The 22,459-nt window shown below is 36.8% G+C and overlaps 1 protein-coding gene across 1 annotated transcript in view; it reads left to right on the forward strand.

The window, feature by feature from the left end:
- Nucleotides 1-22,459, forward strand: part of LIN28B (lin-28 homolog B) — a 111,946-nt gene that overhangs the window by 33,484 nt on the left and 56,003 nt on the right. Inside the window, exon 3 of the mRNA XM_042937369.1 lies at nt 20,542-20,726. Coding sequence (XP_042793303.1) covers nt 20,542-20,726 — 185 coding nt within the window. The remainder of the gene's footprint in view (nt 1-20,541; nt 20,727-22,459) is intronic.

The raw sequence follows: 22,459 nt of genomic DNA on the forward strand, positions 1-22,459 counted from the left end.
ACACCTAGAAATGCTTGAAGTTCATTGCAGTGGACTTTAAACTAACATATAATTGAAATCCTAAGAGTACTTTTCAGTCTTAAAGCATAAAGTGCAGCTAAAAAAGAGATGTAAAATTCATCAACATTTTATCATTTTATTTAGATTTTTCGATGTTAAATTTTAACCGGGAACATAATTAATAATGAACATAAACCCAAATAATTTATCTTAAGATGCTTTACTTTTTCTAAATTTATTGTGAGCATAATAGCTTAATTAACTTAAAATATAGATAATAATAAAGTTATTATTTGTGACTTAAAAATTTTTGACCTTCACCATTTACATTTTACTGCTTTTTTCTATCCAGACTTACACCAGCTGTGTCATGTTTCAACTACATGTATAAAAAATTAATTTGTTCTTGCTTGTTCATTTCCTCTTAGAATCCAATATCATTAATCATTACTGATGTTGACACTTAAAGTCAATTTTATATATAGATTACCTATTACTTATAAAAGTAATGATGGTTATTTAATGAGTGAAATCTTTTATTCCAAATATATTTTAATTTTATGAAGTACAGTTTATTTACTACACATCAGAGTTTCAGATATTTAAGTAAAGTGAGTATAGTATGTATAAATTAAATATGTACAGATCTTTTCATATTAACTATTTGTATCATTAATCAGGCTTAAATCACTTATAAAAACTTGTTAGGAAATTGGAAGGCATAGTGCAAAGTAAGAAAATTATTTAAAATGCATAGACAAAAGGTTAATGTCCTTGCAGCATAAAGAAGTCTTGTGAATTAGTAAGAAAAACAAGCATCTTTGTTGAAAATGGGCAAAGGACAGGAACATAGAAATTCACAAAATTATAAATACAGAAATTAAAGAAATAGAACTTTAAAGCAGTTTAAAGCAAGTTATTATTAATATTATTTTAATAATAATACCTGATGTTGTGGAAGTTGCAGAGAAATAGTCTCCGCTGGCAGAGATATATACTGATACAAGTTTCTACAATATAATTTGGCAATACACGTCAAAAGCCTATAAATAGAGATGGATACACACAAAGATTTTTATCATAGCACTTTTTGTAAAACCAAACAATTGGAAACAACTAAATGTTTATCATTAAGTGATTAGTTAAATTATAAACATCCATCTAGTGTTGCCAATTTTTTTTAAGTGATGTTTTTAAACTTAGATTGTTAAACTGTATTCAGAAGTATCCTTGATTTCCTTGGAATTTCTTTGAGGACCACTGGGAGAGGAGGAGGCTGAGCATAGCTCCATTCTGCTCAACCAGAGCAGCTTTGTATCGTTTTTTTAATATAGAAGTTTCAAATGAGAGTTTGCCTGGAGAAAAGGGTAGGAGGTGGTACAGTTGGCTGCTAAAAACAGCCTTAACGTGTTCAGTACAATGGCAAACAGTGCAATGGCAGTTATCTTGCCAAATGAAAAATAGTAGAGTATAAAATAATGGGTATAGTTGGGTCCCAATGTTTAAGAAAAATTATATCTCCATCATCTATGCATATGTGAAAAATGGAAGTTTATGATAATAATTGCAGCAAAATTGTAAAAAAAAATAGCAACAGTGATAGTTTTCAGGTGATTTTTACCCTCGGTTTTGTTTTGTTTTTTCTTTATTTTTATTTTAGAACAAGATTATGAGGAGCAGGGGAAAGGGACAGAGGGAGAGAGAGAAAGAGAGAGAGAGAATCCTAAGCAGGTTTTCCTCCTAAGCAGGCCCCCCACTCAAGGTGGAGCCCGACTTGGGGCTCAATTCCACAACCCTGGGATCTTGACCTGAGCCAAAATCAAGAGTCGACCGCTCAAAGGATTGAGCCAGCCAGGCGCCTCTGCTTTGTTTTGTTTTTTAACTTCCTGTATTTCTTTTTTTTTTTTTTAATGTTTATTTTGAGAAAGGGAGAGTGTGTGCAAGTGTACGTGAGCAAGGGAGAGGCAAAGAGAGAGAAGGAGAAAGAGAGAATACCAAACAGGCTCTGCACTGTCAGCACAGAGCTTGACACAGGGCTCCGTCTCACAAACCTGAGCCGAAACCAAGAGTCAGACACTTAAGCAGCTGAACCACCCCAGCGCCCCTCATTTTCTTTTTAAAACATATTTGCAACAAGTAGTTGTTATTATAAGTTAAATTGTGATTCAGGATCCCAGGGTGGGGATCATCAGGTACCCTGGGAGAAGGGTGGAGGACAAGGAGAGATGGGGTAGAGCCAGTTCACACCTTCCTAGCAAGTGTGCCTTCTGCTGAGAGGTCATCCTAGGCTGACACCTAGAATATGGGGCAGAGGGACTTGCATACATGGTGGTACCATTCACACATGGAGACATCACCCCCTTTAGCAACCATTGTATTTTCACAGTGGTGGAAGTCCACAAAGTTCTGCCAGCAGTTCCTGGTCTGGTTCTGGTTGGGGAGGCACCTGTCTAAAAGGGTCAGTCTGGTACTTCTTGATGTCTTCTGCCATGGTGCTGACTCCTGGAGACACCACTGAAACAGCTCACAGCTCAATATCTACCCTCTGTTTTGCTTATTTGTATTTCATAAAATGTACAGGTGCTGTGTGTGATGAGGTAGGAGAAAAGCAATAGTCACTACTTATAAATATTTTTATTTTATTTTTTAAAGTTTATTTTGAGAGAGAAAAAACGTGAGTGGGAAAGGGATAGAGAGAGAGAGAGAGGGAGAGAGAGAGAGAATCCCAAGCAGGCTCCATGCTACCAGCACAGAGCCCCATGTGGGGCTCAGACTCCAAACCGTGAGATCATGACCTGAGTTGAAGTCAGACGCTTAACCAACTGAGCCACCCAGGTGCCCCATAAATACTTTTAAAATGCTATCACAGGGGCGCCTGGGTGGCTCAGTTGGTTAAGCGTCCGACTTCGGCTCAGGTCACGATCTCACGCTCCGTGTGTTCGAGCCCCGCGTCGGGCTCTGGGCTGATGGTTCGGAGCCTGGAGCCTGCTAACGATTCTGTGTCTTCCTCTCTCTCTGCCCCTCCCCCGTTCATGCTCTGTCTCTCTCTGTCTCAAAAATAAAACGTTAAAAAAAAAAATGCTATCACATTTACATGCAAAGTCCCCTTTTAATGTTGGTGTGGTCTAAGATTTACTACATGCCAACTGCTGTTCTAAGCAGTTGACGTACATTAACTCATCTGATTATTAAAACAACCCTATTTAGGTATTATTAATATATACGGAGAGCTTAAATAATGTGACCAAAGTCATGTTGCTGATTCAGTCTACCTTGATGTATGTATCACCTCTTGTTTTCAAAAAATTCCATCTTATTAAACCCCAGCTCATATTACTAATTACCATAGATTTCAGAAATAGTTTATAAGTGGTAGATGTAACAACATACATAGGTATATTGACATGTTTGTATATATTTTGCATTTTGTTGGTATTTCCAGTTTTTTTTTTTATCTCATCTTATTAGTAGCCTTTGACTTGCTGTTACTTCACTCATTGCCACCATCATATGCAGACAGGAGACAAGAGGATCTTCTAAGTTGATCAGATGCTCATCCTTATTAAAACATTTTAAAAACCTGTCTGTGGTAGCCCTGGTCCTGAGTTACTGTGTTTGTTTTTAAGCAAGCTGAGCCCCACGCACATAAGATTATGTATAGTATCTACGTGCTCTGCCTCTGGAAAACATATAAGTCATTTGCCCTTGGAACATACACAAATCACAGGTTTTTATACTTGAGGATGGTGTTTCTTTTGGTATTATTTCCTGGTCCAGACTTCCCACTGTCAGCAAGATTTATGCTTGACTTATTTATGGTAGTAACTGATGTGTTGAGCTATCCACATATTCTCTTATCTGTGACCCTATGGGCCTTCACAGAGGTAGGTGGAAAAGCTGGGAGGAAACTGAGTGCATTTAGAAACCAATAATCCCTATATATGTGCTTTTTTTCAACAGCACATAGTTCATTTACAAAAAATATTGGTTAGGTTTGATCAGTGTCAGAAAAAATTTTTTCAGGATTCTAAGAGGAAAAGGGACATGTGAAAGAGAAAGGAAGAATTATTAACAAGGGCAATGAAATATGCTGAACAAATGGATGGAGAATACAGGAGAAAATAAGTATAAGGAAGTATACTAATGAAAATATAGAAATTAAAACAGCATTACTGAACGATGATGGCCTAATGACCTAATTAGAGAAATACTATAATATCCCTATGAATAAAATTATCCCCTTTCCACATTTTTTATATTAAAATAATCCATATCCCTAACTGGAAGACAGTGTTTTAGACAAGTATTTAAATATTAGAATATCTATATATAGCACATAAATCCATATGTTGTCATAAATTAATGAAACCCTTTCCTAAAACTACATGTGTTTCTTTTCTTTTTGGTTATTTGGTACAATTTGTAGTAATGTAAAAATTATTATATTTTATAATAATAGGTGTAGGTGGGACTTTGCCTTACATGTACCCAGTGATTTATCCAGTGAAAGAATTAGAGCTGAGTTGTGGAACTTGTTTCATGCCTGGAAAGATTCCCTGGGGCTTTGTGACCCTTCTGTGATCATTGGAGCAGGCTGGGCACTTGAAGAGATTCTCTGATTTTTTTTTTTTTAGAGGAGAAGGGTTTGTTCATTCTTTGCCCAATCTTGCACTAGCCATGAAGGTTTTCTCCCCTGGCATATAATATCCTGCTCTCTAATACATAGATTGGAAGATGAAGGTGGTCATGGAGTTAAAAAAAAATTTCAAAATAATGTGATATGTCGGAGTCATTACTCTGTGCTAGTTATTTTACATTAATATGACTGAACGGTAGAGAGATGTAATCTATTTCCACACCTTCTTTGCAAAGTACTTCTCAGATCTTTATGATATAACTCTAAGACTGTGTATCCAAGATGGTAGTCACTAGCCTGTGTGGCTATTGAAATTTAAATTAATAAAAATTAAATAAAATATTTGGTTCCTCAGTTGCACTAACAGTAATGTAAGTGCTCATTATTTGCATGTGGCTACTTAGTAGCTACCATTGTAGACAGTTCGAATGTAGAACATTTCTATCATTGCATAAAATTCTGTTGTTCTGTACTCCTCTAGAGGAGATATATATGTCTTTTGAGGAGGTCATTGATGTTTTATCCATGTCTTTTAAAGTGTAAGTTTATTGAAGAGAAAGAACTGCGTTTTTTTCAAGTTGGTCAGAGGTTGTTCTTACAACTTTGACAATATGTTACAATGACAGTAGATTTGCAAGTTAGCTAACTTTACTATGAGGAAAGCTTCATTCAGGTTAATCAGTAATAGAGATTTACTGTCTTAATCTGTAAAATACTTTTAAGTTGGGCTTCTGGGAAATAGCATTATGTAGTGAAAAAGAACACTCACTTTCAATATAAGAAACATGATCTTGTCCCAGCTTTGCCACTAACTAGTTGTAAGACTATTTTCCCTCCCAGACTTATTTATTTTATAACTGGAAATATATTTTACAACTGCAAATTTTATAACTGGAAATTTATAACTGGAAATACTTTTTTTTTTAATTGAGCTCTGTGCCCCGTGTGGGGCTTGAACTCATGACCCCGAAATCAAGAGTTGCGTGTTCTATCAACTGAGCCATCCAGATGCCCCTGGAAATACCTTTTGATCCCCTTCATTCATTTCACCCATCCCTACCCCTGCCTTTGGGAACTATTAGTCTGTTCTCTGTATCTGTGAGCTTAGAGTTTTGTTTGTTTTTAAGATTCCATAGATAAGTGAGATTATATTTGTCTTTTATTATCTGACTTCTTTTACTTAGCATAATGCCCTCAGGGTCCATCCATGTTGTTGCAAATGGTAAAATTTCATTCTTTTTTTATAGTTCAGTAATACTCCATTGTGTGTGTACACATTTTCTTTAAACATTCATTTGTCAGTCTTAGTTTGTTTCCATATCTTGGCTGTTGTAAATAATGTTGCAGTAAACATGAGGGTGCGTATATATTTTCAGATTAGTGTTTTCATTTTTTCTGATAAATACCCAGAAGTAGAATTTCTGGATCATATGGTAGATGTATTTCAAAATTTTTGAGGAACCTCCATACTATTTTCCATAGTGGTTGTACCTATTTACATTCTCCCTAACAGTGTGTATAAGGGTTCCCTTTTTTCCACATTCTCACCAAAACTTGTTATCTCTTATCTTTTTGATACAGCCATTTCTGACAGATGTGAGGTGATACTTCATTGTTGTATTGATTTGCATTTCCCTGATGATAGGTGATGTTGAGCATCTTTTCACGTATCTGTTGGCCATCTGTATGTCTTCTTGGAAAAATGTCTATTCAGGTCCTCTGTCCATTTTTTAATCAGATTGTTTTTTGCAGTTGAGTTGTGTGAATTCTTTGTATACTTTGGATATTACCCCCTTATCAGATACATGATTTGTAAATGTTTCCTCCCATTCAGTAGATTGCCATTTCATTTTGTTGAAATGGCTTTTTGTTTGTTTGTTTGCTTGTGGTGTTTTTTGCTGTGCAGAAGCTTTTTAGTTTGATGTAGTTTCATTTGTTTATTTTTACTTTGGTGGTCTTAAGACTTTGGGCATTTAATTATCCAAAGTTTATGTGGGATTCAATTTCTTCATCTCTAAGTTGCAGATTTAAATAAAACCTTTTTAAAAGTCTCTTGTTGTAATAGTTAATTATGAGTACTTTGTTTTCTCAGATACAACTTTTATAAAAGACCTATGGTTTTGAATGGAAGAGATAAAGAAAAGGAAAAACAGCATGATGAAGCTGCTAAGAGAGTCCTGCCCTTATTCAGAATTATTTTAAGACAGAGCATTTAGCTGTAGATATCACTAAACCTCTACCCAGGAATATGAGAAAGATTCTGTTGGTCTTAAGTTGTAATAGCCTATCATAAATATTGCTTTCATCATGTTCATTCCATCTGCATAAAAACCATGATTAGCTTTGGAGTCACACAGATCTGAATTTAGATAACATTTCTCCGATCACTAGTTGGGTGGCATTGAGTGAGTTATGTAACCTGTCTGCCATAGTTTCCTATTGGATGGATGAAATGATGTGTTATTATGATCTTTTAAGAGCTTGCAGCCAATTCAGAGGGATAGACACCTTATTACAGTCATGGGTGGGAAAGTTTATTATAGACATATACCACATATCATAAAAACAGAAAAGGACATTATTTAACTGAGACCTGGCCATGGTAGAGAAGGTAGAGAAGAGAGTAGTAGAAGGGTGTTCTAGGGGGAGTAGTATGCACAGAGACCACCTAGTATTTGAGGTCTACAGCTAAAGCACAGAGAAGGAGTGGAAGAGGATGGTAAGAATTAAGCCTGGGAATATAGGCAAGGCCAGCAAATGAAGGATTCAGAGTTTAAACTTCATGCTGAGCACTGTGGGATCACATTGAAACTTTGAAGCCTGTATTTATGAGAAGGGTAATATGAACATATGGGGAGAGAAGGAGCAAATCTACTTTCGGATGTTCACTGTTGTGGGAATGTGGAGAATTGATTAAAAGCAAAGAGACCCATAGGAAGCTATTTTTTTCCAGTTTAGGTGAGAAACGATGAAGAATTGTATTAGGAAAATGGAAGGAAGGGAACAGATTCTATGCGTGTTAAGGAAGTAAAGTCAGTATTAATTGGTTACTGGTTGATGTGGGTTTGAGGAAGATGGAGGTTTCTGTCTTACGTAACAGAATGGATGATGGTGACTTTTCATTGGGTAAGGAATACATTAGGAAGAACTGACTAGTGAGATAATATACTGTATTTAAGGGGCTACACCCCTAAGCCAAACTGCCTGGTTTTAAGTCCTGGCTTTCCCATTTACTAGCTTTGTGGCCATGGGTGTGTTACTTAGTCTCTTGTGTTTTCATTTCTTTTATTAGCTTCATTAAAAAATTGCTATTGAAGAAGTATAGCTGACATGCATTGTTGTATTTCAAGTATACAAATAGTGATTCAACAATTTAAAAACATTTTTTTTCATGTTTATTTATTTTTGACAGAGACAGAGCATGAGCAGGGGAGGGGCAGAGAGAGAGGGAGACACAGAATCTGAAGCGGGCTCCAGGCTCCGAGCTGTCAGCACAGAGCCTGACGCGGGGCTCAAACTCACAGACTGAGAGATCATGACCTGAGCCGAAGTCAGATGCTCAACCGACTGAGCCACCCAGGCGCCCCTCAACAATTTTTTTAATGTTTACTTATTTTGAGAGAGAGAGAGAAAGTACAAGTGGGGGAGGGGCAGAGAGAGAGGGAGACACAGAATCCCAAGCAGGCTGCACGTTCTGCACAGAGCCCGGCACAACGCTCTATCTTACAACCCTGGGATCATGACCTGAGCCAAAATCAAGAGTCCGACGCTTAACCAAATGAGCCACCCAGGTGCCCTGTGTTTTGACAATTCCATACATAATTCAGTGCTCACCACAGTAAATATAGTCACCATACAACATTATTATAATATTATTGACTATATTCTCTGTACTGTACTTTTCATCTCTGTGACTTATTTATTGAATAACTAGAAGTTGGTATCTTTAACCCCCTTCACCTACTTCATTAGTTTCACTTACACATGAGTTAATGGGTGTAAAATGCTTAGAATAATTTCTGGCATGTAAGCACTGTATGTGTTTACTGTTAGTAGTAGAAGATATGGCTTAGTTCGCTTTTAGACATAATGAAGAAGAGTTGTATATGAAAATATGTAGGATGCAGTTAGATATATGAGACTAGAGCCCAGTAGAGAAGTCTGAGCTGGAGATAACATAAGGGAAGTTATATAAGTAGTAGTTGAAACTAAGGGAATATACAAAATATCCCAGGGAAAACAGGTGCAGTGAAAAGGCCAAAATGGGACATTATGGAACATCAGTAATTTAAAAAATAAGGAAGACGAGCTTATGGATGTAACTGAGTGGGGAGTGAATAGAGGCATAAAGAAGAATATTAGGCTTAGGGTCCCAGATGCCAAGAGCAGTGTGGGAGTGTTTAATGTCAAGTGTTATAAAGCTGATAAATATGATAAGATTGAAGAGTCCACTGGATTTGCACCAAAGAAGGTCAAAGGGTGACCTTAGAACACTTCTTTAAAATTTGGTACGAAGGTCACTTTACCAAGGACTAAGGAATAAATGGATCAGGAGGCAATAGAAATAGTGAGTTTAGATCTCTCTCTCTCTCTCTCTCTCTCTCTTTCTTTGATTCTGTTTTTTAAGTTTAGTTTTATTAAAGTAATAGTTTAAAAAAACCAAATAGTTCCATAAGGCTTAGAAGGAAAAAAAGAAAAGCAAACCTGTGCCCCTTTCTTCCTATCTCTTTCTTTTTTATATTTGGAAGCCAAAATAATTTACTGCTGCATTTCATAAACTACTAGGTATTTGCCCAAAGAATACAAAAATACTAATTCAAAAGCATACACGTACCCTGATGTTTATAGTAATATTATCTACAACAGCCAAACAATGGAAACAACCCAAGTGTCCATCGACTAATGAATGTGTAAAGGGGATATGGTTTATATATACAGTGTAATATTACTGAGCTGTAAAAAAGAATGAAATCTTGCCATTTGCAACAACATGGATGGAGCAAGAGTATTATGATAAGTGAAATAAGTCAGTCAGAAAGACAGATACTGTATGATTTCATTCATGTGTAGAATTTAAACAAAGCAAATGGGAAAAGGGAAAAAAGAGAGAAAGAGGCAAACCAAGAAACAGATTCTTAACTAATAGAGAACAAATGGATGATTATCAGGGGGGAGGCTGGTGGGGGGGGGGGAGTTAAATAGGTGATGGGGATTAAGGAGTGTATCTATTGTGATGAGCACAGGGTGATGTATGGAAGTCTTCAATTACTATAGTATTCCCCTGAAACCAATATAACACTGTATGTTAACTAACTGGAATTAAAATAAAAAACTTTAAGGGCACCTGGGTGGCTCAGTCAGTTAGGTGTCTAACTCTTGATTTTGGCTCAGATCATGATCTCACAGTTCCTGGAATCAAGCCCCGAGTCGGGCTGCTTGGGTTTCTCTCTCTCCTTCCCTTTCTGCCCCTCCCTTACTCATTCCCGCTCTCTCTCTCGCTCTCTCTCTCAAAATAAAATTTAAAAAACTTTAAAAACTAAAAAAAAATAAGATAAAAATTTGTATCTTTTACATCACCTCTTTCCTTTTTTCTTCTTTTTTTAAATTTAAATTTTAGTTGACATACAGTACAATATTGGTTTCAGGAGTAGAATTCAGTGATTCAATCACTTACATACAACACCCAGTGCTCACAAGTGCCCTCCTTAGTACCCATCACCCATCTAGCCTATCTCCCACCCACCTCCCTCCGTCAATCCATAGTTTGCTTTCTTTTTTTATTATTAATTTTTTTTAATGTTTGTTTATTTTTGAGAAAGACAGAGACAGGTTAGGGGCAGACAAAGAGGGAGACACAGAATCTGAAGCAGGCTCCAGGCTCTGAGCTGTCAGCACAGAACCCAACGTGGGGCTCGAACTTTTGAGCTGTGAGATGATGACCTGAGCTGACGTCAGATGCTCAACCGACTGAGCCACCCAGGCACCTCTAGTTTGCTTTCTATCAAGAGTCTCTTGTGGTTTGTTTCCCCCTCTCTCTTCCCTTATTCTTAAAAAGAAAGTTCACAATTTTTGGTTAAATTAATATTTGGTACTTTATTGTAGCTACATATATGTTTACAGAGGAATGACAGTATATTGTGATTTCTTTAATTTTTTTTAAAACAGCTTTTATAGTTGATAATTGCCTTTTATTTCTTTATTTTTTGCTTAATTTTCTATGTACATATTATTAACATGTCTCCAGAATTTCAGCAGAACTGGAAGGTTCCTCAGTAGCTTCAAACATCCCAGAACATCTGCCAAATTCTTTTTTTTTTTTCCCCCTTGATGGATCTCTCCTAGAGCTTACCATGGTCTTGGTCTAGTGTAAACTTCTGTTGTTCTGTACTGGCCTGCTGGAGAACTATTGTACCCATGCATTCCTTTACTCTCATCTTGGGAATTTTCTTTGCTTCTTTACTATTTCTGGATCTCATATCTTCATCTTTCTTGGTTCTCCCTGTTTTGATGGAGTACCTTCTTAAATGCTTCTCATAAATGCTTCTTAAGAAAAGGGGTACTAAGGAGGTAAAGTTTTCAAGACTCTGGGATAGTTTGGCTAGATATAGAATTCATATAGAAATGCTTTTTCAGGGGCACCTGGGTGGCTCAGTCAGTTAGGTGTCCGACTTCGGCTCAGGTCTTGATCTCCAGTTCGTGGGTTTGAGCCCCGCGTTGGGCTCTGTGCTCACAGCTTGGAGCCTGGAGCCTGCTTTGGGTTCTGTGTCTCCCTCTTTCTCTGTGCCTGCCCTGCTCACACTCTGTCTCTCTCTCAAAAATAAATATTAAAAAAAAAACTGGAAAAAAAAAAGAAATGCTCTTTCATCAGATTTGAAAATATTTTTTTTCTATTATCTTCCAGTGTTCATTGTTCCTGTTGAAAAGTCAGATTCTGTCTTGATTCTTACTTCTTTTTATAAGAGTCCGCCTGTTTTTCTTTCTCCTCAGAAGCTTTTAGGTAGGTCCCTTTCCCCCACCAAACTTCAGTTGTTCTGAGGCTTTACAGTGATGTGTGATGGTTTTTAAAGTAATTTTTTAAATGAGTTGATCTTTTCAATGTGAAAATTTGTGTCCTCTTCTTGGAACTGTTCTCAATAAAGATAGTCTTCTCCTTTCTTAATTCTTTCTTTCTTTAACTCCTACTAGTGGATGCTGTATTTTATTTTAAGCCTTCCACTTTTATTATTACCATTTTTGCCTTTGTGCTCTTTTTGGAATTTGCAATCAATTTTCTAACACTCCTATTGAATTTTTTCTAATACTGTATTCAATTTTGAAGAGCTCTTTCTTGTTTTCAGGAGAATCCAAAGTGGTTTTATGGATGCAGTACAATCTTTTATGTATCAGAGGATGTTAATTGCAGTTTCTAATGATTTCTTCTCTCTACATCATCTTATTGCCTCAAAGCTCTTTTTTGTTTGCTTGTTTTGGCTCTTTTCTTCAGTGTGGAAGTTTCTGGTGATTTTTGGCTGCCCATTTTTAAGAGAGACTGAGATGTTTTGTTATGTGACAGTTTTACTAAATAGGGTTTGCCATCCAGCATAATTTTCCTTCCACATACCAACCTGTAAGAAAATGCCAGATATTTTAAGTGTTGGGTATGGCCACAACTCACTTCTAGATTCTTTTTGTGTGTTCCACCCAGGACATTTTAGGTTCTGTTTTGGCAAAAACAATCTGAAATTTTCAGCAGGAAAATTTTTCAGCAGGGAAAGTTTTCTCTCTCTCAGACTACATGTACAATGTGGTCCACAGTGCCTTCTGCTCATGATCCTCATATCAGGACTCAAACAAATGGAGGCTCCCTTATGGAACTTGCTTGTGGAATTGTTGAGGCAGGAAAAGAGAATAGGGCAGATTGTGTACTATCTCTAAAAGCTTCTACAAAAAAGTGTCCATGCCATTGATACTCACATTTCGTTTGCCAAAGCAAGTCACGTGGCCATGCCTAATTTAAAATGCAGAGTAAAGTGCAGGCCTACCATTTGCCTTGGAGGAGAGGGAAACCAGAATATTTGTAGCATCTGTAATGGTGACCACAGTGGCATTCCACTTATGCATGTTCTATAATTCCTTTATCCTCTTGCTATTTTATAATATTTGTATCTTCCAAGAATGAGATGTCTAAGTGCCCTTACAGCTTCAACACCTATGGCTGTATGACCTAAACACTGCCACTCACCCCTCACAAGTTGTTGAAAATTACTATGTTCGATAAACATAGTGAAAATAAAAACAATATTCCATAAAAGATGGGAGCTGGTTTTATCCATAGCAGTTTCTTTTTTACAAAAAGGGTCAATAGCTTGACAGAATTCTAAGACATTTTCGTTTCTGTGTTGAATCACTGGCAACATTTAAAAAGTACTTGCATACTTGAATTTATAAATGTCTAATTGGGAGGTTTTAGATGGCCAGATACCTCAGCTCTCTTAAATGGTATTCTTGGTTGAAAATGAACATGCATAGTTTTAAATATATCTTAAAAGTTTTTTTAAGTTATTCTATGTTGTCATTAAAAAAATACTTCAAAAAGTCAGTACCCTTTTGTCAGATAAAATTTCAGTTACACTTACAGGTGCCTGGGTGGCTCAGTTGGTTAAGTGGCCAACTCTTGATTTGGGCTTAGGTCTTGATTTCACAGTTGTGAGATGGGGCCACATGTTGGGTTCCACACTTAGCATGGAGCCCGCTTGGGATTCTCTCTCTCTCTCTCTCTCTCTCTCTCTCTTTCTTTCTGTCTGTGTGTCTGTCTCTCTCTCTCTCCCTCTCCCGCTCACGTGCTCTGTCTCCCAAATAAAATAAAATAATTCAGTTTCATTTATTTTATTTTGTGCTTTATGTTCATTAGTTTTAGTTTTATTGTTGACATTAATTTTGTAAGCCTAATAACACTATAAAAACTGTGTTGCTAAATCTAAACTTCTTCTCTATCCATACCTCTTTTCCTTCATATTCAATTTAGTAGGTTAATTTAATTTAACTTTTTAGAGTTTATTTATTTTGAGAGAACAAGCAAGTGGGGGAGTGGCAGGGAGAGACGGAGAGAGAGAATCCCACGCAGGCTCTGTGCTGTGAGCACAGAGGTGGATGCAGGGCTAGAATTGATGAACCACGAGATCTATGACCTTAGTCGAACTCAGACCTTCACTGACTGAGCCACCCAGGCAACCCTAGTAGGTTAATTTTAAATGATATAATTTTATATTCCTACCCACTAAGTAAATTTTAATTTTAATTCTTTGTATTTGAAAATGACATTGACTCATGTCAGCAATCATGCAGATACCTTGCTTAATTTCATTATTTGAAATACATGAATGTTTGAAACATTTTTTTAAAATTTACTTATTTGTTTTGGGAGGGGGGCAGAAAGAGAAGGAGAGAGAGAAAATCCCAAACAGGCTCCACGCTGTCAGTGCAGAACCCACTGGGGGGCTTGAACTCACAGAACTGTGGGATCATGACCTGAGCCAAAACCAGGAGTCAGGCGCTTAGCCGACCTAGCCACCCACGAGCCCCTGAAACATTTTTATTTTCAAAAAGAACCACAACAGGAAGTAATGCCATAGTATTTGCTTGCTCTTGTATGATGATTTTATGCAGAAGTTTTGGGCTACATAGTAGAAACAAGTGAAGAATTCATTATTGTTAGTATAATGGAACTTGTTTTACCCTGAATTTAATGACTCAGCACACTGTCTAAACTGTCCTGCTTTTAGTCAAGAAATGGAAAAGTCTAGGGGCGCCTGGGTGGCTCAGTCAGTTAAGCGACTGACTTCGGCTCAGGTCATCATCTTGTGGTCTGTGAGTTCGAGCCCCATGTCGGGCTCTTTGCTGACAGCTCAGAGTCTGGAGCCTGCTTTGAATTCTGTATCTCCCTCTCTCTCTCTGCCCCTCACCTGCTCATGCTCTGTCTCTCTGTCTCTCTCTCAAAAATAAATAAACATTGAAAAAAATTAAAAAAAATAAAATAGTGAATGGAAAACTCTAGCTTTAGAGGTAGTTGTTTTCATTTCATACATCTACTGATAATTCAGTGAATGATTCTCAAAGTATTATAACAAAGCATATTATGTGTTCACTTGTTATTAAAGAACTGATAATTATATTATGTGCCTGGGTCTTGCCACATTTGTGTATGTCACATGTGCCCTAGTAGTAATTGCCCTTGTTTGATTTTTTTTTTTGTAAGTGGCCGTGAGCAAGCCTGAATCTTTAATGAAAGAGCAATACAGAATTGTAGTATTGTACTGTAAATCAAAAGCACAGATTTTAATACACACACTGAAAGATACCTGTAGAAATTTCTGAAACCTGCACGTCCACACGTAGGGTAACATGTTAGGGTTTCTGCTGACTTACTTTGCAGTATAATATACGTGTTTTATATTACAGATTTTAAGGTACTTTAAAAATATTCTTAAAATAGAAATTTGGATAAATTTCAGAATCCTTGAAGCATTTCTCTGAACTCCAGAGTTCTTTAAATTTGTAAAAAAAAAAAAATCTAGTTTAAACATCACTCTTTTGTAGGGCTTCAGATGGGGGCAAGCAGCTTTAGTTGTGGAAAGCTGAGGTTTTGGTGATTTTTTTTTTCATTGGATAAAATCAAAAAGATAAGCTTGGAATCTTTATTATATGTGCGGTATGAGAGGTTCCTAATTGTTTGCTCATTTCTAAAAGGGAAAGTGGGCACACTTCCCATTAGTTCATGTTCCCTGGACTTATCCACATCACCAATCATTACAACAAAGGTGAATATCATTCTGTTCTCAAAGCTAAATCAGCCCCAAGCAGAAGGTAGAAATTGCCTGGGAGGAAAGGATCAAGTATAACTCTTCAGAAAATACTCTTAAAAGGAGAGCAGGATCTGAATATCAATTGTTGCTTTAGTTTCATGATCTCTGCTCCCATATGTTGTTCTCTAAATCACCTGCCTGCTGCCTAATTCAAGCATCGTCCCAGCAGTCCAGAGTATACAGTCTGAAATTAATTCTGCAGATTCTCTTTGTAGATGAATATAAGAACTTTATTCATTTTTCTTAATTCTATTCATGTTCATTTATTACTTCTTATTCAACTCTCTCTGTCTTTCTGTCTGCTCCTCCACCATTCACCTTTTCCCTCCTTTCCAATTATATAAGTAACATAAAATGTCTGATTGTAAGTCACTAGCACATTTAATTTTTTGAGATTTGTTGGTAATGTCCAATATAGTACCATATACACATTGGTCTTTACTAGATAGATACTTTTATAAATAATGATAACTTCAATTTCAGTTTGTTACTTTTTAAAAAAATGTAAGTATGCCAAGATATCTCTTACCCATAGTGTCTCTCTGTCAAAGATATATTTTTACAATATTTTTAAATGAAAAATTTGAAACATATAAAGAAGTTGATAGAATTTTAACAGTGAACACCATTATATTCAATATCTAGATTGTATAATAATTTTCCTATGCTTGTTTTTTCACATTACTTTGCCCGGTTCTCTCTCTGTGGATCCATTAATCCATTTTTTTGATGCATTTCAAAAGAAGTTACAGATATCAATACACTCCCTCCTTAAATCCTTCAGCATGCATATCATTAACTAGAATTCAATATCTTTTTTTGAGGTAAAATTGATAGATGATGAAATGCACAAATTGTAAGTGCACCTTTCAGTAACTTTAACGATGTCTCCACTTTTGTAATCTGAACCACTCTCAAGACCTTGAATATTATCATTCCAGTAAGATTCCTGCATGTCTCGCCTCAGTCTACACACCTACCCCCACGCAACAACTATTCTAATGTTTTTCCTACCATAGGTTAGATTGGTGTGTTCTAGAAATTCAAACAAATGGAATACACGGTCTGTACTCTTTTTGTATAAAGCTGCTTTCACTCAGTATTGTTGGAAGACAATTTTCCCTAATTCTCTCAGATTGCTGCATGTCTTGTGAGTGAGGCAATGGTTCTCCTTTGTTCTGGGCTACCTTTTCAAGGATGTTTGTATAGCAAACAACCCTGGAACACAGAGATAGTGTTTCCTTGCAGAGTAAAGGGCAAGCATACTTACTGCCCATTATGAAAAATTCAGCTTCCCTAAGGTCAGTGTTCCTCTCTTGTAATGCAACACACTGTGTGTAGGTTTCATTTGACCTTATTCCTATCACCCTGTGGGAATAAGGGCTTGTGGAACCAGCACAAAAAATGCTGATTACCTGTTTCTACTACTGCTCTGAATAATAAACATCCTTTGTCTCTGAGTTTGTAGTACTGTGCTTTCTACCAAAGTCCAGAGGATACTGACTCCAATGCAAATTTGTGGATTTTTTTTCTCATACCACCAAACAATTCTCCGATACCAGCTAAGTATTCTACAGTTCCACTCATTTCTGACACTATCTGCCTGGAATTATTATCAGATCCCACAGGTTAAGGGCTTAGTACAAGACTGCTCCCCACCACCCCGCTTCACACATCAGTTGTAAGTCCCACCTTGTCACATGTGCTTCTGACCTAATGGCTATAGATTCGAGGTTCCAACAACCTTCTCCATGGGTTTGAGTAATTTGCTAGAGCTACAGAACACAGAGAAACATTTTGTTTACTAGGTCACTGCTTTATTATAAAAGGATATAACCTAGGCACAGCCAGGTGGAAGAGATGCATAAGGCAAGATATGTGGGAAGGGCACAGAGCTCCCATGCCCTTCGAGGCACGTGATTCTGCAGTATCTCCACATGTTTACCAACTTAGAAGCTCTCCAAACCTCACCTTTTTGGTTTTTATGGAAGTTTCATTACAAAACCTACATTGACTTACAAAACTTAGATTGAAGATTGGCAATTAAACTCAATCTCTAGGGGTGCGTCAGCGGCTCAGTCGGTTAAGTGTCTGACTCTGGCTCAGGTTGTGATCTCGCGGTTCATGAGTTTGAGCCCCGCGTTGGCCTCTGTGCTGACAGCTCAGGGCCTGGAGCCTACTTTGGATTCTGTCTCCCTCCTCTTGGAGCTGGGGTTGGGGTGGGGGTTGAGACCCATTATCAACATCCTCTGGTAGAGTGGTATATTTGTTGCAATCGATGAACCGATAATCCATCATAATTACCCCAAAGTCCTTTGTTTATATTAGGGTTCACTCTTGGTGTTCTGTGGGTTTGGTCAAATGTGTAATGGCCTCTATCCATTGTTATGGTATCATGTGGACTATTTTCACTGCCCTAAAATTCCTACGTGTTCTACCTATTTCTCTCTCTTTACCCTCTGCTCCACCCAATCCCTGGAAACCACTGATCTCTTTACTGTCTCCATAGTTTTAACTTTTATACAAAGTCATATAATTGGAATCATACAATATATAGTATAACTAGAGGTAAGATTATGGATGGTCTCAGTCTACAGTCTGGGAGAGGTAGAATTTTGAGACAGGAGACTAATAGACTAAGATTTATTCTGAGAGAATATGTAGATATGGAAGATGTTATGGAATAAGGAGGAGACTTGATGCTGAAATGCCAATGAAGAAACAATTACAATTACCCAGGTAGGAGATAGTCAATTATTTGTCTATTATTATGAGTCTAAATTGCCTTATATACTAATTTTGGGAAGGAGTAATGTAAGATAGACTTAAAAAAGTTATTCTTTAAGAATACCATGAAGAATAGCCAGAACTTAGTGGTCTACTAGAGTAGAATTTTACTGTAAATTTGGAGAAACAATTCACTTATAAATGATACCTATCAAAAATTGTAGTAATAGAAGGTGAAATACACCCACATACTAAGAACTGTGAGGAAATAAGTGATAGAATTTATATTACATCAACAAAACATGAGCATACGATAGCTCTAGTTAAAACTGCTGTCCCTTTATTCTCTTAATTGCTATAGTTGACCTGTGTATGCTCCACTTCATCTGATTTGATAATCTGGACTTTCTTGACTGGGGAGTGAAAAAGGAAATGAAATCAAAAGAACTATTTATAATTAGTGAGGAGAAAGCTTGGGGGGGGGGGAGATTTGAAAATACTAAATAAAGCTTTAAAAACAGTAAATTTTTTTTTGTTATTTTAAGGAGTGTAGGAAGTTGTGAGTTTTCCCCCTTAACTTCTGCATGACATCAGACAGCAATAAAGGTGATGCCAAATTGCAGACTTCCACATGAAGGAATTTGAAGCATCAGATGACTGGTTAAAAACCGTGTTTTCATGTGTCCTATCACTTTCACCATGAATAGTCTCCCTTTGCCTTGAATTTTGAAGTGTTGTTTTTATTTGTTCCATGTAATTGTTTGGTTGTATGTAATTATTTAGCTGCCTTTAGAGTCATGGACTCAGGAGGGGTAAAGACTTTCTGGTCCGGTATTTCCCTAAGTGTGCTTGTCAACTGTAGTCATAAAGAAACGGCTCTGAGATCAATTCAGTCAGGAAATTGCTGGGTTAAATAAACAGAGTCAAACAAAATTTTTATTTAGGGAGTGGAGAGGAGGGGTATGGAATCTCGGAGACTTTAATATATGCTAATGTGATTCATCTAAGGAGAAACAAGGTAGAGCATTTTACAAACTTATTTGACCACAAAATCCTTTTTTCATGGAGTCTTTCTTGGAACCATTCATTGTTCCTTAGAATACACGTGGGGAAACTCAAATCCCTTAAATTTACAGATAAACAGAAAAGAGATGAAATGGCTCTTTCAAAGCTGTGTAGCTGTTTACTTAAAGAAATGGACTTGACCCAAGGGCTCCCATCATATTTAGTTTTGCTTCCTTTTGCCCCCAAATTCATAAAAGTCTTTGAAAACTACATGATATTCCAAATTAGACCCATAAAATACACACAAAAGCATTTGAAAACATAAAACTAATGATTTAATTATTTTTAGTTATTTTGAATTGGCACATTGACTTTGATGAAAAGAGATCAAAAAAGCCAATTAATATTTGTAACCAAGGTTACACTTTTGCAATCGGGAAACTTTTTCCCCTCCACAAAAATCCACTATATTTCAAACTGTAAAAATCTATTTCCTTTCAAATTATAAAAAACAAAAACGTACAATAATGTGTATACCAACAAGCTTTCCCACTTTCCAAAAAAAAAGAACTGAAGAAAAGAACCTCCTCTCTATATAAATAAACATGTATGTTTTAAAAACTTCTTTACGTAGGTGGTATTATGGTATTCTTTCGTAACTGGAGCCTGTTCCTCCCACTGCCATTCACCCATTTTCCCCCAGCCATCAGTTCTATGTATTTATGAATCTGTTTCTGCTTTATTTGTTTGGTTTTTTAGATTGCACATATAAGTGAAATTATACAGTTTTGTCTTTTCTGTCTGACTTACTTCACTTAGGATAATACCCTCTAGGTCCATCCATGTTGCAGATGGCGAGACATGTAGATCTTTTCATGGCTCAATAATATTATATAGCTACACTCTAATCTGTAAAATTGGTTTCCCATTGGTGGACATTAGGGTAGTTGTAATTTTTTTTTAACAGACAGTGCTGCAGTGAATTTTGATATAGGTCTTCTTCTTTTGTTTTTGAACCTTTGTGTGTGAGTATGTCTGTAGGAGAGTCCTTGAAGTGGAATTGCTGGGTCAAAGAATATGCACATTAAAATTTTTGTAAGTATCACCAAATTGCCTTAAAAAATGGTCTTAGTTTATCTCCCATTGCCGGCATTGCAACAGGAAACCTTAAAATGGTGTAACTTTTATTGAACTTAAAAAAAGATTTCATACTTTGTAATGGCTAATAGTGAATATCTTGCTCTGTGAATTTGAAAATCATAGAGAAAATTTATAAAACATTGATAATCATGATCTCTCTTTCTCTCTGTCTCCCTCCCCTGCTCTTTACAGAGCAAATTATTCATGGAAGGATTTAGAAGCCTAAAAGAAGGAGAACCAGTGGAATTCACATTTAAAAAATCTTCCAAAGGCCTTGAATCAATACGGGTAACTGGACCTGGTGGGAGCCCTTGTTTAGGAAGCGAAAGAAGACCCAAAGGGAAGACACTACAAAAAAGAAAACCAAAGGGAGATAGGTAATCATTTTACTTTGTTAGTTTATGAGTTTATTGTATTTGGAAAAAAATTCTGAAAATTTATTTGTATTTTCTATGTTATTGGGCTTTATATATTCTAACCAAAGTAAATAAAATGCTATTATTGTGTAGTTGAATAAACTCTATCAGGAATATAGGCTACCTTGCAATTTGAACTCTCTGTGTGCACTGTTTCCACCAGACTGTTCTGAGATCACAAAGGAGGAGTCAAGGTTCCCAACAGATAGTGTTGTCCCTCGGTACATCGTAACACCTCACCTGTCTTCTCAAAGGAAAATACATTTATTGTTTCATCTGTTTTTAAGAGACAACTCATATATAAAAAAATATAAAAAAATTGTAAAGAAATCAGGAAAAAAGTCATTTGAAATCCTAACCAGAGGTGGGAATCCTAATATATATGCAGTATTTTTGAAACTTGCATTTTTTAAATCACTTAACAGTATATCATGTAGCATTTCCTATCAGTCATAAATACCTGCATAAATTCCCACTGTGTGAATGTACCAGAATTTATTTATTTATTATTATTTATGTATTTATTTTTAATGTTGGTTTATTTTTGAGAGAGAGAGAGAGAGAGAAAGAGAGTGTGAGTGGGGGAGGGGCAAAGAGAAAGGGGGACACAGAATTCCAAGCAGGCTCCAGGCCCCTTGCTGTTAGCACAGAGCCTGACGCGGGGCTCGAACCCACAAACTGTGAGATCATGACCTTAGCCGAAGTCAGATGCTTAACCAAGTAAGCCACCCAGGCGCCCCATAATTTATTTATTTTTTGAATGTACCAGAATTTATAAGCATCTGACTTCAGCTTAGGTCATGATCTCACAGCAGGTGAGTTCGAGCCCTACATTGGGCTCTGTGCTGACAGATCAGAGCCTGGAGCCTGTTTCCAATTCCGTGTCTCCTCTGTCTGCCCCTCTCCTGCTTGCACTCTGTCTCTGTCTCTCAAAAATAAATATACATTAAAAAGAATTAAAAGAAATGAATGTACCAGAGTTTAAACAAGGCTAATAAACTAATTTGTTAAATTTAAGCTGTTTTGAATGGTTTGACCTCATCAGTAGCATACAGTGGGAATCCTTATATGTACATTTTTGAAAAATTGTCTGATTATTTCCTTAGGATAAATACCTAATAGTGAAAAAATTGGATCAAAAACAGTGCATTTGAAAATTTTTGATATCTAGGGGTGCCTGGGTGGCTTAGTTGGTTGAGTGTCTCTTGATTTCGGCTCAGGTCATGACCTCATGGTTTGTGAGAATTTGTCCCAAGTTGGCTGTGTGCTGACAGCAGGGAACCTGTTTGGGATTCTCTCTTTCCCTCTCTTGCTTGTACTCTCTCTCTTTCCCTCCCCCACTCGTGTGTGCTCTCTCTCTCAAAATAAATAAATAAACATTAAAGATTTTTTTTATTATCTATTTCCAGGTTGCTCTCCAGAAATGATTAGGGCCAACATACAACCCCTTCAAAAATGAGACTGCTCGGGGTGCCTGGGTGGCTCAGTCAGTTATGCATCTGACTCTTGATATCAGCTCAGGTCATGGTCATGGTTCATGGGATGGAGCCCTGTGTCAGGCTCTGCACTGACAGTGTGGAGCCTGCTTGGGATTCTCTCTTTCACCCTTTCTCTACCACTTGCCCACACTTGGGCTCTCTCTCTCTCTCTCTCTCTCTCTCTCTCAAAATAAATAAATAAACATTAAAAAAAAT

This window comes from Panthera leo, chromosome B2 (genome assembly GCF_018350215.1).
Source record: "Panthera leo isolate Ple1 chromosome B2, P.leo_Ple1_pat1.1, whole genome shotgun sequence".
NCBI classification, from domain to species: Eukaryota; Metazoa; Chordata; class Mammalia; order Carnivora; family Felidae; genus Panthera; species Panthera leo.